The sequence below is a fragment of the Crocodylus porosus genome, unplaced genomic scaffold (assembly GCF_001723895.1).
Source record: "Crocodylus porosus isolate Cpor-Errol unplaced genomic scaffold, CroPor_comp1, whole genome shotgun sequence".
Classification (NCBI taxonomy): domain Eukaryota; kingdom Metazoa; phylum Chordata; order Crocodylia; family Crocodylidae; genus Crocodylus; species Crocodylus porosus.
The window spans coordinates 91876922-91892139 of record NW_017728906.1 but is presented as its reverse complement, the minus strand read 5'-3'; the positions used below and the strand labels follow the sequence as shown (position 1 = coordinate 91892139).

The 15218-nt window shown below is 44.2% G+C and overlaps 1 protein-coding gene across 1 annotated transcript in view; it reads right to left on the bottom strand.

Moving 5' to 3' along the window:
* Positions 1-4626: 4626 nt before the first annotated feature.
* SH3RF3 (SH3 domain containing ring finger 3) overlaps positions 4627-15218 on the bottom strand; it is a gene marked incomplete at its 5' end in the record, with an annotated part of 378862 nt that continues 368270 nt past the window's right edge. Inside the window, one exon of the mRNA XM_019528481.1 lies at positions 4627-7860. Coding sequence (XP_019384026.1) covers positions 7692-7860 — 169 coding nt within the window. The remainder of the gene's footprint in view (positions 7861-15218) is intronic.

Sequence of the window (15218 nt, the reverse complement as noted above, 5' to 3'; positions counted from 1 at the left end):
ATGTGAATGTTCTGAACGGCAAAAGCAAAGGTCCCTGTAGGATAATGCAGGGCCCAGTGTGAGGACTGCATAGTGCTAATACTTTAAATCCTGGGGCACCTTGTGTGGAATGTACGTGGTTTCCTGTAATGCATTGATTGAGATCACTGCAAGTCATCCTGAGCATCTTTACTATTGCAACAATTTAATCGCACTTGACATGCATAAATTACCAGTCATGATTTATGTCTCTGTGTCTGGACATACAAATGGGACAAAAGGGGTGGGTTTTACTATACATCATCTCCTCTGCAGCAGCTGTCTGTATGTGCCTTTACCCTGTGATACATGGAAGCTGAACTAGGGCTTCCTATCTATCTTTCATTAAGGATTAAGTTGCCCTAGCTTGGTTTTCACTTGCTACAGGGTAAAATAATCTGAAGTGCTCAAAAGTAATGAGCAACTGACCTGTAGCAAAGTTTGTAACCTGTGGTAAACTGTTTGTATACCCATGATCTTTGTTTTTAATGCACCATGTTTGTGTTTTTTGATGCCATGCTTTTCATACATGTTGTGATGTTGGTATTATCCCTGTGTAGACATGACAACAGTGATGCTCCACAACAGAAAGGTGTGGAGAAGTCCCAGAGCCGTGAATGTAAAGGAATTTTTAATTTCATTGTAAACACTGCACAATCATAGACAAAGGTCAATGTTGTTAGCATTTAATGGTTTATGGAATGATCTTAATGCAATGCAAACATACATGACCAGGTGCTCTGGGATAGCAATTTGTCTGTTCAGACTGAGCCTGTCCTCTCTCATCTTCCTTATGCTGTTTGTCACAGGACCAAAGCGCCTTGGGCAGGTTGCACCTGGGAAGTGCTACAGACATGAGGGCTGGAGCATTCCTGACTGATCCATCCCAGCTCCTTTACCACAGCATCATCCTTGTCATCCACAATCCCTCCATTCAAGGATAGTCTCTCTACCACAGGGTGAGGTGCCCTTGAAAAGGTTGCAAATGGAAAATTACCAGCAGGGCGGGAAGGCATGTTTAGCTGCTGATGGTTGGGAGTACTTGTTCTACGTGGGTAAAACATTTTTGGGTAAATGGACTTGGCCGGCCTGGCTTTGCTTGACGCCCACAGTTCTTGTGGAACGCATTGTGTACTGTAACTGTACAAGATTGCTATATTGTGCAGTCTCAATGGAAGTGTTTGTCACAGCTGCTCAAAGTCCCCTCCCTCTGGGAAGGCAGACTCATGGATATAGTTGAGGGAAAAAATCAGGAAAAAGAACAAAAAAGGTATATGCAACAAACAAGCCTGATTCCAGTCCCTGCTCCTGCCTCCAGTGGAGCAAGAAACCCCCAGTGTTGTCCATCTATTTTATCCAATGACTATTAAATGCAAAATGCAGGAACACCGCACAGCCCTTCCCTTCTCAGGCAGCATCTCTCACAGAGCCATATTTCCTCTGATTTGCTCACCTCCTGTGCCCAAATGTCTTCATCTCTTGGGTGCCCTGTCGGCCAGCTTCAAGCAGAGTGCAGGGGTGCTCTTGGCAATGCCTAGCCTATAGACTGGTCTTTAATGCCCTTTGCTGGGATGTAGAAAGTATAAGTTGAAAAACCCTTTAGATGAAGGGAGCCTAGAATACATGGAAGACCGGCTTTAAAGAGAGGGCCTTCTCCAAACTGTATCATCGCTTGGCTTTTCTGCTAATACAGACCATTCACTGCTACCTAGTCAAGCATTAAAATTGCTCATTTTCACAGGATCATAGGAAAGTAAGGCTGGAAGGGGCCACATATGAGGGCAGGAGAATTCCTGACTAATCCATCCCAGCTCTTTTACCACAGCATCACCCTTATCAGCCACAATACCTTCATCCAAGGATAGTCTCTATCACAGCTCATGGATGGGTCTCACGGGCACTGAGTCTGGGGGGCCACCAGATCGCTAATGGCGGGGGGAGGGGGGGTCTGATTGCCAAGCCCAGAACCACCAGTGGTGAAACTGGAAGTGCACTTCCACCAGCACTTCCGGTTTTAAAACCACATCACAGGTGAATGCTTAATTACTAGGAAGTTACCCTCTAACCAAGAGAATATGATCAGCAGGTGGGAGGGGGATGGATGTTGCAACCATACAGGGGTGTGTTTGGGGGTGGGGGGCGTTGCAACCATGTAGCCCATATTCATGGGGCCAGAAAGGGAATCAGAGTGACTATGCCGCTGTGGGCAAATGATTAGTAAACTCATCTGAGACGGGGGGTGTCCCAAGTGCCAGCCCCTGCTCCAAGGAATGTTTATGAATGTTAAACCGTCAGTGGTTATAATGCCTAGACACACTGCACACCAGATTCCTCTTCACCCCTCCCAGCTGAGCTGCAGTGTCTGTAGCCTAATCACAGACTACAGCCATGTGCAAGCACTCATTTTCATGCTCCCTCTTGCTCTGGTCTTGTGACTTGTCTGTGCTGCACCGTGGTGCAGTCTCAGCAAGCGTGGACAACCCTTTCCTGCACACCAACTGGAATGGCTTAAGGCCCTCTCCTAGGAGGATCCAGCTATTGTGTGAAGCCTTGTCCTTAGAGGAGAATATTGAACTCAGATTGCCCAGATCCTAGATGTCCTACATGCTTTAATACTAAGATACTGTAGGGGTCGGGGAGCAGCTTTTCTAGGGCCATTTTTTAAGGGGATTAACGTCATCTTTGCTCCATTCTTAAAAGAAAGATTGCAACATCTTTCTACTGAAGAAACTTCTGGGCTGTGGATCTCAAGGAGGTTGGGTTTGCCTCCCTGCAACCATAAGAAAAGGACATTATTTCAAGTACACCCACATCAACATTTCCCACCTGGTTAGCTGGAAACAGCTTCCCTATTCAGTGCACTATTTTTGGATCCCGCTTGGAGGCACCTAGTTTTTCCCCCCGTGCACTGGGTTATTTACCTAACACAAGGGTGTGGAGTTGGCTCCGGAGACCAGGCACCTAAAAGTTGTGCATTGCACCACCACGCTTTTAGGTACCTCAGCTTTTTCTTTGATTCTGGTCTCCCCTGAGCATGCTTCTGTGATTATTGCTGGCTTCAATAGGAACTCAAGTGTGGGGACCTTCGACCATCAGAGAACTGCTTCTGATCCACCTTCTCCCTTCCCCTCCCCCCCCCAAGAGTAAGGTAAGTATTTTATAAAACAGGAAAACTTCCCTTGACTTTCCAACCTGGCTACAGGCTTCTCAAAAAAACTCTGGAAACTGTTCAGCACAGGCCAGTAATCATAGCTGCTCCCTCAAGATTAGTTTCTGGGACCTTCCACTTTGGGCCATACACCATCTCCTGGCTTCTGAGACCCTGCATGAATCCCATTGTTCACCAGTATCAGATCTCATAGCCCTCCCCAGTGTAGTCCAAATGCTCGCTAGTGCCCCAGCATCCTACCCAAGGAAGCCTCTGAGAATTCATGGTCAGTTACATACAATGCTTCTTACCCTCTTGGGCCTGGACCAGCAGTACAAATACCTTAAAGGCTTTGAAAAAAAATCACATTTCTGTTATGAAAGATTGACAGGGAAGTTCTTCCATTCAATTTGGCAACTTCTGCATTAGGCAGTACGTACCCATGTGTATAGTTCTGCTGACTAGATAAGACTTAGGGCCTTTGTTGCATGGTCATTTTGGGCAGCTCCTGGAGTGCTTAACTCCTGGATTGTCTGCACATTAACAGCTGAAACTGGTTTAAAGCACTTGTTGTGCAGTTCAATTATATCACTCTAAGGCAAGATTATCTCTGATCTGTGCTACCCAACTCCTGTTGTACTCTGCCCCCCACACTAGTGGGAGCAGGAGGGGACCCTGAAGGACATGGGAAAGCCCTGGAGGTAAGGGGGAAGCTTGGCACGGGGTTGGGAGGAGGGAAGGAGAGGGGGATTCTTACCTGTCAGTCCTCCAGGTCCTTGCTGGCCCGAAGTGTGACTGCTCCAAATGTGAGCTAGTGCTACCATCCATCGACATTTGTGTGGCTCACAGCCAGTTGTGTAACAAGGCCCTTAGTGGGTCTGTTTGGCAGAGCTGCTCAATGTGAGTAGGGTTTGTAGAAAGGTGACCCTTTATGGGCACATCATATTTCATTTGGAGAAAGTCCTGACATTTACAAGCAGAGAACTCTATGATTTTAAATGTCATTTAAAAGACACATTTCTTCCTTCACCCTATTTTCAAAGTCACCTCCTCTGCTCATGGTCAGACTGATCACCACATTTGGGATAAAGAAGGAATTTTACTTTACAGCCCTCTGTCTTGGATCTCTTGAGTGTTTTTAAAAACCCTTACAGCAACAGGACATTGACGGTGCCCTTGTCCCCTTGCTTCACCTTGGGCAGGTTCTTAAGTGTTTTAGGGCAATATGTCTTGTAGTTGTGTAACAGGGTTACTGGTACAGTTTTAGAGACAGGTTAGACAAGCACTTGTGTACGATGGTCTGGCTAGAGATCTTGGGGAGAGGGTTGGACTAGGTGATCTCCTGATGTCTCTTCCAACTCTACTTTTCTATGATTCTGTGATTCTTTTTTGTTGCAACCTGAAGATCAGGTATTTTATTTAATCACTTAACCATCTAAATAACAGAAACCTCAGTTAAGTTACCTTGATATTTATTTTATTTAAAGGATCAGAAACACAGTCATTGTAATTCATTTGTACTCATAAGCGCCAACATTTCCTAAATCACGTTAACATTCATGTATCACAAAACCACTTTCTGAGCTGTGCAAAGTACGAAGGAACTGTTCAATTAGCTGAACCCATTTTTAGAATAGCGACCCTGGCATTATACAAAATGGGGCTGCCAGAGGGATTCTTTTGCTTTTTTTTTCTATTGTAGGAAATGTACTCGCACTCCCCTACTTCCCTCTCTCTTTCCTTTGTATGTAGTTAGAAAATGGACCACAGTAGGAGTCAATCCTTTTCCACAGTCATGGCACTGGGTCACTTTCTTTAATGCTGATCAGTCTGATGTTCTGCACTCGTACTCCTGGCATGGAACGGATTTGACCACGAAGATTACTCAATAACCCAAACTGTTATAATAAGCAAAAAACAGGAGTAAGAAACAGCTGGTTTCCAAACTTTTAAACACCAAAAAAATATTTCTTGGAGGAGGTATGACCAAAAGGAATATTTTAACTCTCATTATCTATTTTTATCATCATTATTGTCCTCACTCCAAAATACATTTAGAAACACTGATTTCATGACACAGACATGAGTCCTTTATTTCCCTGCATACTAGCTTTTGTGTCATACAATTTAAGCATTAGAAGGTGGAAATCTGGAAGTATTTTAGAGCTGGCTGAATACAATATGCAGTAACCAAGGCATCTTCCTGTTTCATTTTTCTGAGCATAGTAAATGCAGTCTTGGAACCAGATTTGAACATGGATTTAATCATTATAGTTTCAGCAAAAATCTCTCTCCTTCTGACAGTATTCATCCAGAGACTTTACAGAACACATTTTTGACGTGGCTAGCTTGCTAACTCTCTAGTGTCTTGTGCAACACTGATTTGGACCAAATAACTGGTCAGATAGTTCTTTGTTCTTAAGTCAGTCTTTGGCAGAACAAAAATTGTTAATCTTCTATTGGTTACAAAAAGGCAACCTTCTCCCAACAATAGTCAAACATTTTAGCAGCTGATTTTCTATAACTGGGACTATTAACAAATGATATAATATTAAAAATGGGGGGAAAAATTATGCCTCCCTTCCCCCCAACCCGCCCTCTCCAAAAAAAAAAATTGAAAATGTCTCCATGTTCTGAAGGTGCTACACTTAGCCACAGTCTGTGTTTCTGGAATCTGTTCATTACATATGACAGCAAAAGGAACTTAATTTTACTGGAGAACAGTGTCACAGAATGGAACTTAAACATGAACATTCATTTAGACATATTGTGATATGTGCTAGTATACACATCTTGAAAAACAACAAAAGACATCTTCCTCATGTGAAATACTGGTAAGAAAAGGATGTCAATTATCTATTTCAATAAGATCATGTCCAGAGAACTGCCCCCTAACTTGTGCTTGTTGGCCTTGGCAATCAGCTTGCCACTTGTGAAAGGCAAGATACTGCCACAGTTAAGAATATTCCTTTATCAGAACTTGGTTTATGCATAATTGCATTTTAAAAAATACTCTCATAATTACATTTCTGGATTTTTTTTCTCTTCTTGCTTAATATGAATAACAGGATAAACTTGCTTTATAGTTATTGCACTTTGAAGTCCCTGGTAGGATGGAAGCTTATATTGCCCGATTCATTTTGTATTGTAGCTTCACCACGTTTGCAAACTGAACAGCATCAAGAACTGTACATTTCTACAGTAAGAAATCACACTTTGATCATGATCATTACAGCCTTTTCAGCTCAGCTCTCATCTCTGTGATGCAATGACAGAGGAAAATTCCACTATTCCTGTGCTTGCTGGAATCTGCAGTGTTCTTTTTATTGCCTTAAAGGTCAATTAAAAGTACTCCTCCTGGAAATGCTCCCAATTCTTGAATACTTAGTACTGTCTAGACAGAGTATTGTGCTTTAGAAACTACATCTGTGAGAGGAAGCTTGTTACACACAGTCAAGTATATGCCCATTGCTGCTGAACCTGATTTTCTTTCTTACTTTATGTAACGCTAGCAAACACTTTGAACTTGCTGAAACGTGCTTTAGATGCATTTCAGATTCCTATGTCAAATGTGAAACCTGCTGCAGCCTCGCCGTTGAGCCAAACCAAACTTTTCCTAATAAAAAAAGTAGCACCAGATGTTATGAAAAAGAGAAAATGTCTGCTCTATTAGGAATATACACAGATATAAAGGATAACAATTCTTACAGTAAAAAGTATGTCGTACAAAAAAAAGCAATTGGAAGTGATACTGAAGGACAAATAACCATGCTGTATATAATAAAGGCAGAAGACAGGTAAAAGGGATTCTGCTCAGAGAACCACAATTGAATGGTGGAGCCATACTTCCTCAGGCGTGTTCCCAGTACATGTCACTGGTGCTTCAGATGCTATGAAACTCTAGTCACTAACACACTTTCTTGACTGACGCTTTTATGCAACACATTTTTGAGGTATATCAACAGCATGACACTAATGTTTTGGACTCCTCATTCTTCCTTGCAGGATACTGCCCAATTCTTTAGCTGGGTTTTCTGTACTTTCCCTTATCTCTCCTGGAAAAATAAAATCCCAGTTCCATGAGCTTCCTACCACCCCTCCTTAAACTTTCAAATCCATCTTGCATAGGCCAGTAATAAGAACACTGCAGCTCTGACAAATAAGTTACAGCAATAAAACAACTTTCACTTTTTTCTCTTTTTTTAAAGATATTTTCTCTATAATTTACACAAAGGGGAACAGGTAGAGTTCAGGTTAGATACAGTCCAAATGTGCATCCTCTCAGTCTGTAATTCCAGGTGGAAGGCACTACTTCAACATACCACTGTATGCACCAGATAAGGTTTTGGAAGCACAGCAGAGTACTGTGCCTCCAGAGCTGTAGATGGGATGGCTGGGGAGTCTTTGGAAATAGAAATGGCAGTGGATATCAGTCAGGTCTCCCTTGGCTGTCTCTTTTTGTGCTATGGAATTTCCCCTGAAAAAGCCTTCAGTTCAGAGAGTGGCAATGAGTAAAAGCGTGTCCTCAGAAGCTCTCTACAAAGCTTCCGGGGAAGAGGCCCGTCCTGCCATTTCGCTGTAATGTCCCTTTATACCAGCCGTCCTCTCTTTTCTTGTGCACAAACACAATGTCACCTTCTTTCAGTTCAATTTCTGCTTCGCTTTGAGGTGGGTATGGTACCACAACACGATACCTGTAAAAACAGAAAGGAAGACTGTTTCACACACAAATCCAATGGTCTGATCTAGTATTCCCTCACGTGGGCAGGATGCTACTGGGATCTGCGTGAAGTCGGTCCTACTCTCATGACAGCACAGCACGTTTCAGAGGACTGCAAACTGAGTTTGCCCCAAATGCCTTGCAAAACTCCATCTCCATCTCCATCTCCATTTCCATCTCTGAGACCTAAACTTTCCCAGCAGTTTAAAAAGAATGCTTGTCTCTTCCTAATCACTGTATGGAGTGGCCTTGTACGTCTCAGAGCTGTGCAAATAATCAATTTGTTGGTTTAGTGGCCAAACCGGGGTCACCAGAAAACACCCCCCTTCCCCCCAGCCCTGCGCCAAACAAAAACCCTTAAACATTATTTGGGCTTGACAGAGACCGGCCTCCTTCAGTCCCGGCAGATAAGCCCATTCATACTCATATCAAGCTCCATCTTAATTCAGTTTCTTGTCCACTACTATTGCACCTGGAAGGCTGATCCACCTTATTTCTCTGAGAGTGAGAAACCATCGTCTCATTCTAGCCATGCACAGGCAGGTTATACCCATTTGTTCTTGTGTCAATATTTTAGCTTAGGCAGCACTTCCCCACCCTCTGGTATTTATCCCCCTGGGGTACTTACTGAAAGCAATCACGCAGCAATGTAACTGGGAGAAGGCAAGTAGGTGGCGAGTCAGAGGAGGTGCCACGAATAGGACTGGGAGCCTGTACTGTGGCAGCAGCAGCCGACTCCTCGAGAGTCCATCCTGAGCTAATGGTCAGGAAAACTCTCTGGGGCTTGGCAACTCCCCTGACCTGCTCTTTGGCATCTCTGCCCAGGGAGCTGAAATCCCTAGTTCTGCTGCTGCAATTCAGGTTCTTTGTTGGCCTTCACTTTGCTACATAAAACAAACCAAATTGAAGTCTCCTCTCCTCTAAGATTGGCTCTCCATTCCCCTGGGTAGTTCTAGTAGCCCTTCTCTGCGTCCAGTTTGAGCCTGGGTGCGCAGAACTGCACACAGCAGTGCAGATGAGATCTCACCATGGCCTTGTTCAATGGCACTAAGCCTTCTTTCTCTCTACTGCAGATACTTTGCTAGATGCATCCTAGGGTTGCATTTGCTGTTTTCATGGCTGTACCACATCTGTAGCTCAGATTCATTGTTTAATCTGCCATACACCCCATTCTTTCCCCCCTCTAGCCACTCCACTTGACTTGCCCCCGGTTTATAATAGAAAAATCAATATAGACAAAACACGTAGAGGTCAGATCCAGATTTCCTTTGTAAGTGCCACCATTTTAGGTTTTGGCACTGCTAAAAAGTACACACTCTGCCCCTAGAAGGTGATCCGGATGGACAGGGAGTTTGGTGCTGAGGATCTCAACACAATGAATGTGGAGCAGTGAAAACATTCAAAGGGGAACTTGGCACTGAGCCAGGAGGCACACAGCAAAGAAGAAACAGTGAGCACAAGGGTGTCTCTGAACTTCCGCCCCTTCTCGGAGCTTCATGTCCGCACACGCATGGTCCTGAGTGCCTAGACCTCCTCTGATGACTAGATACTGGGGGTAGTGCAGCTGCCCACCTACTACACAACTGAGCACTCAGCCAGGAAAGGGGGCAGCTGGGTTCTAGATGCTCTTCAGCCTAAGGGGATTCAAACCCACGTTAGTAATTTTTAAGGCAAGTGTCTGATTCCTGCTGATGCTCGATTTACAGGTAGAAAGGAATGAAGGTATCACAGGGCCAGAAAGAGATCAAATCAGAGGAAGCCAAGCTCTAGAAGTTCAGGTCTCAGAGGAACCAAGTCTGGAGGTCCTGAACTAAGGCCCCTCTAAGGGAAGGTGTCATAGTTTCCATTAAGTGGAAACTATGACACCTCCTTTGTGGTAACCCTCAGACTATGGCTGAGAAACAAGCCTCTCACTCGCTCCTATGCTACGCACACTGCAAGCAAAGCAGGGGTGGGGGATAGCCTATCTCACCTGTAAGACCAGTGCTCTCCAAGCTGCATATTCATCATGTAAGTTTTTGCTAAAATTAATTCACCCAGCTCCCATGGTATTGTACAGTCATTTTGTCTTACTGTACAAGTGGCTACTGCTGGGAGGGAAACTGTTTTTTAGCATACAACAAGTTTCAGTTTTCACCTACTGTATTTTCTTTGAAGTTTTTCAGCAACCCTAGTTTTAAACCTATTCCTGGTTCTTTTAGGGTGAAAGAACTGGTCTCAGAGCTGGCTGTATAGATAATGCACCTAGTGAAGAAAGAACACGTGGGTTCTTCACCAAGAGTTGTGAAATGAACATAACCCCTCATGATGTGGGACTTGCATGGGTAGGGTTGCTTGGCACTTACAGGAGACCTGAGAGTTTTAACCACCAGGAAAGGGGGGTCAGGCTGATTCTTAGTGTTGGATAGTTAGATCTAGGATGCTCCCAGCTAGAAACTGCTAGTTTTGGGCTGGATCCCTGAAATTTATTTTTCAAGATGTGATGGGCTAGCTAGAGGTGATGTGAGAGGGGCGATGTGGCCCTCCAAGATTAGTTTATCCTCTGCAGCTGTAACTGTGGTATATACCCAAGGCCATCTTTGGTGCATGGGAGGGAAATTGCTCATAGAGAGAAACCAAACTGATTTTCTGCTCTGATTTGGGGACTCTGAGCCCATGAGAAATGTACATGCTTCTAAAAGTTTGGTTTTGCGTAGAATCTGAGCAATTCTATTTCCCCCCCTCAATATCCCATGAACTGGAAATCTTGAAAAAAGTCCTTTCCACAAACACTGACACATTCTATTTTCATGGAACATTTTGGATCCGGGATAGCCACACTTTCCAGCATAGTTTGGTTTCACTGGAAAATTTTTGCTCAGCCCTGCTCAGGACTTCAAAATATTTTGCTCACAAAGCTAAGGCATGGGAGCACAAAGGAGCTGCTAATTGTTGCTATTAAATAATGGCAGTAGCTCCTTATCATGTGTCTGTTTTTTTCTAGCACTGCCCCTGCCCTTGTCACACTCGTCTTCTCCTTTGCTGCATCTTGCACGGGACTTTTTCTGAAAATGACATTGGGGTTGTCAGGAGCAACACAGACAAAAAGGCTGCGCTGTCCCAAATAGTTAACAAGTAACAGAACAGTCCAGGTAGTCAGCTTCTAAGCTTTTTTAAGTGTGGGGAGGGAAAGCCTGTGACTATTTTTGCTGCTTATAGGCCATACCTATACAGGCAACCCCCACTTAGCGCTCTTAATTGGATCTGGAAAAACTGAGTGCTAAGCGAAATCCATTTCCTCATAGGAATTAATGTAAATAGCAATAATTGGTTACCGCCACTTCTTGCAGCTGCTGCTGCCTCTCCCCACGCCTCTGCCCATCCACCAGCCACTCCAGCCCCATATGCCCTGCTGCCTTGCCCTGAGCGCGAGCCGCCGGTCCTGACTGCAGGCACTTGTGCTTCTGCTGCCCCAGCCTGGGTGTGGGCCCCTGCTGGCCCTGACCACTTCTCACTGCTTCTTCGCACCCCTCCACCTGCTCCAGCACCAGATGCCAGGCCAGGCCCCACACTCTTGCTGCCCCACGCTGGGCCCCTGCTAGCCTTGGCCCAGGCACTGGCACAGGCCCTGCATTCATGCCTGCCCCTCCCCGCTTCTCACTGCCACCACCACTTCTGCTTCTCCCCACCCACCTGCCAAAACTCACCGATTCCACTGAGCAATATAGAAAAACTAGCTGGGCGCTCAGTGGAATTGGGTATGATTTTTAAATGAGCACTGTAGTGAAATAGCACTAACCGAAACTGCGTTAAGTGGAGGTTGCTGGTACTGCCTCTCTGTTGAGCCTGGGACTGCAGCTGAGAAATAAGACCTACTCCATTTGCTCCCTCTCTGCACTTGCCCAAACTCAGTAGTTAAGGTAGAGTAGATGGCTCAAAGAAGCTTTCAGTCCATTCCCTGTCTCATGCATCTGAGAGCAGTACTAGAGCACCCATGCAGGACCCCATCTTGTCACAGAATCACAGGGTGGGAAGGGACCTCAAGGGTCACCTGGTCCTTCCCCTGGAGGAATGCTACTCCTAATCCCTCCTTCCCACTATTTTGCTGGGCTTGAGCACATGCAAAGGGTGAAATGAACGGGTGAGCCTTATTTCTTGGTAGCTAGGTTGGGCGCAGCCAGGAGGTAATATAAACATGCCTTAAGGCATATTCCTAGATGCAGTCCTATGGAAATCATGGATCTTGCATATCTTTTGCTGACTGATGTGCAGAATTGAGAATAAAACATACGTAATACACAGCTGATCCTCCTCACCATGTGCAGTTTCACTAATCAGTTGGCATTTATTTAATAATCAATACCCGTCTCACTAATTGCAAAGAAATGAATACAGTAAGATAGTTAAAGAAACACCAATTGATCATTCAAAACATTGCTCTGAATGATTTAATACATTTACCATTGCTGTATGGTCATTAATACCCAATTAATGTTTTTCACAGTCAAGTATTTATTTAAAATAATTACGTGCCTTACAGCTAAATTAAATGTGCACTTGAAAATCTCATGGTGCAACATTACCATAAGTTCTCTCAATTGATTCCCAGTGGGTTGGTACCACATCAAGGACCTCTCTGAAACTGAATGACAGTAGCTAATTTTCATTGCAACCACTGCTTGGATCCCTGCTGGCTCCTGTTGTGAAGCTACAGACTCAAAATATGTGACAGCGAAACTGCCAGATTTGGCTACAGGAGCTTTGAGCTTTAGCACGGCCAAGGATCCTGTTAGCTGTAAACATGTTCGGCTCCATCCAGAAGTGGGTGCTCTGCTCTAAAATACCTGGTTAAAATCTTATTGTCTTGACTGGCAACATAGTCAGGTAGAATCTAAATCTGTGTTCAAGCAGCATCAAAAATTAGTTGGTCATCTCTTCCCCTTGGCCAGTAAATCTAGTTGTCACTTGTTTCCTATGTGGAAAAGCAAATGATATAGGTTGAAATGTGCACTGCCTGCTGGCTGCAGGGAAACAGTCTATCATACTGTCATTTGCAGAACTGCTAAATTTCTCTTGTGAGGCTTTGCCAATTACCACCATTATGCAAATGAGCACACACATTATTTCAAATGCTCTGCTTCAATGTTGATTAATTAAATTATCAGACTGGAACAATTTTTAGCAAAGATGATGCCAAATTTCAGATCTCACAGCTGTAATAACATCATTTTGCAGTTCTGTTTCCCGAGTTTCTGCATATACAGAAACAAGTCTCACTGTGGTCTTGAAAAATCAGAGAGGTATTATTTTCCCCATTTTACAGATGAGGAAACTGAGTTACAGAAATGTGCCATAATTTGTGTAGGTTAGCACTAACAGTCTGTGACACTTAGAGTATTCCTGACTTCTAGTTCTGTACCTTAAGACCCTCCTTTTAAAAACCAAGTAGAATCTCACTAATGGCCAATTGCTAATTAATATATATTTCATATTAGCAAGCGAGGTTTTATTGTGTGTGATACGTCCCTCCAAGCCCAGCAATCATATATTGGTACAGCTAATTTCTTCAGGGTTTTCCTTAAAGATTTATAAAATAAAACCAGGTTCCTACATCACAGAATGCATCTTTTAATTAATATGTATTTTAATGTTAGTGTATCATAGTACAACAGCAAACATACATTGATAAAAGCAATGGGGAACTCAGAAATAAAAAACTTCAGGTCCATGTGAGCTATATAATCTTTCCTGAGGCTGCATTTCCCCCACCTCTGAGATTGCTGGATTTGCAGATGAGGGAAATGAGAATTACTGAGGTTCTAATATACAGAGTAAAAGACCACCTGGAACTGCTTCTAGACATGATAAATTAGACCAGTCAAACCTTGTGATGCCATTGGAAACCTCCAGATGGCATTTTAGTCTAGTTTTCCTCAGGGCGGTAAGAAAAACATAGCATTTTTTAAATATAAAAGCTCTTCCTTCTCCTTCCCGATATTTTTCCTTTTCTCCCTATAGGGCAGTCTTTCCTACTTCTGTCTCAGTTTGCACTTCTCTCCTTTCCTCTCCTTCCTCTCTCATCTGAACAGTGTTATGAAAGCAGTAGGCTTTCTTACAAATCTGCTGGGCTTGGCAAAAATCTTGGAATTATCAGTGTCATATTGCACCTCTAATATTGAGTTTTCTAGCACTAAAGAGGGACTGGTGGTGCTATCCATTATTAAGTAAGACACTACTCTCACTTGCTTATAACCTTGCCAAGCTTTTACCATGTGGGCTGATTTTTTTCATGCCAGATGACTGCCTCAGGCTCAAATTGTTTGGAAAATTTTAGCCCAAGTGGCTCTGAGGTTTCCAGTACCTAGGATAGGGGAAAACATGTTCATTTGTTGCATTAGAAAAAATCTAGTGAACTTTTCTTTCAAAAGCTCCTATACGCCGCAGTTCTCTGGAGCCAAAACATAGCTTTTGTTTCAGGGATGTCTCTTTATTTGCTCTGTTGCAAAGTCAGCCACATTTAGGCATCATGCATGCCTTTTGAAAACTCTCAGACTGCACATGCTAGAGATTCAGATCTGAAAGCACTAATGATGCTATCTGCACTGAGCATGCTCCAGCATCTCATGGCTTCTACCTGGGACCACACTATATACATGCCATCTCCACACACCTGCCTCCAGCCCACTTGTACAGGGTAATGCTGGACTATTCCTGAACCTACTGTTCCTAACTGAGCACCAGCACTGAAAGCAAGAAATCTCAATGGCACCCTTGCAAAAGTGGAGGAGGAAAAAGCAGAAGGAAAAAAAGCCAGAATTGGAGGGGGGAGGGAAAGGACTAGACTGGAGTAAGGAGGCTGGACACCAGCTGCTGTGAGGTCGGGGAACACTGATTAGGAAGCAGATAGGGGCCAGATTCAGACTGAATTGGTAACTAGGAAGGAAAGGAGAGAGAGATCTGCTGGATTAGAACAGTGGTTCCCAACCTTTTTTATACTGCTGACCAGCATGGGATAGGGCACATGGAGCTGGATGCCTCCTACCAGGGCTGCCCCGCTGCCCACCTTTAACCCCACACGTGATTGCCAGTGGTGGAAGCTGCTCACCCGGGCAGACAGATGGGGGGGCTGAGCGGGGGGGTTGTGTTATGACCCGGCAGCCAACCCTTCGCAGCCGTTGGGAACCTCTGGACTAGAAGACCAAGACTCTGAGCCAGGAAGGAGATGGTGATACCACCTGGGAAAGGACAGAGAGACCTTATCAGGCTAAAAAGAAAGGCCTACAAAGGATGGAGGATGGGATTCACCTCCAAGGAGGATTATTCTGCACTGGTCTGGTCCTGCAGGGAGCAAAC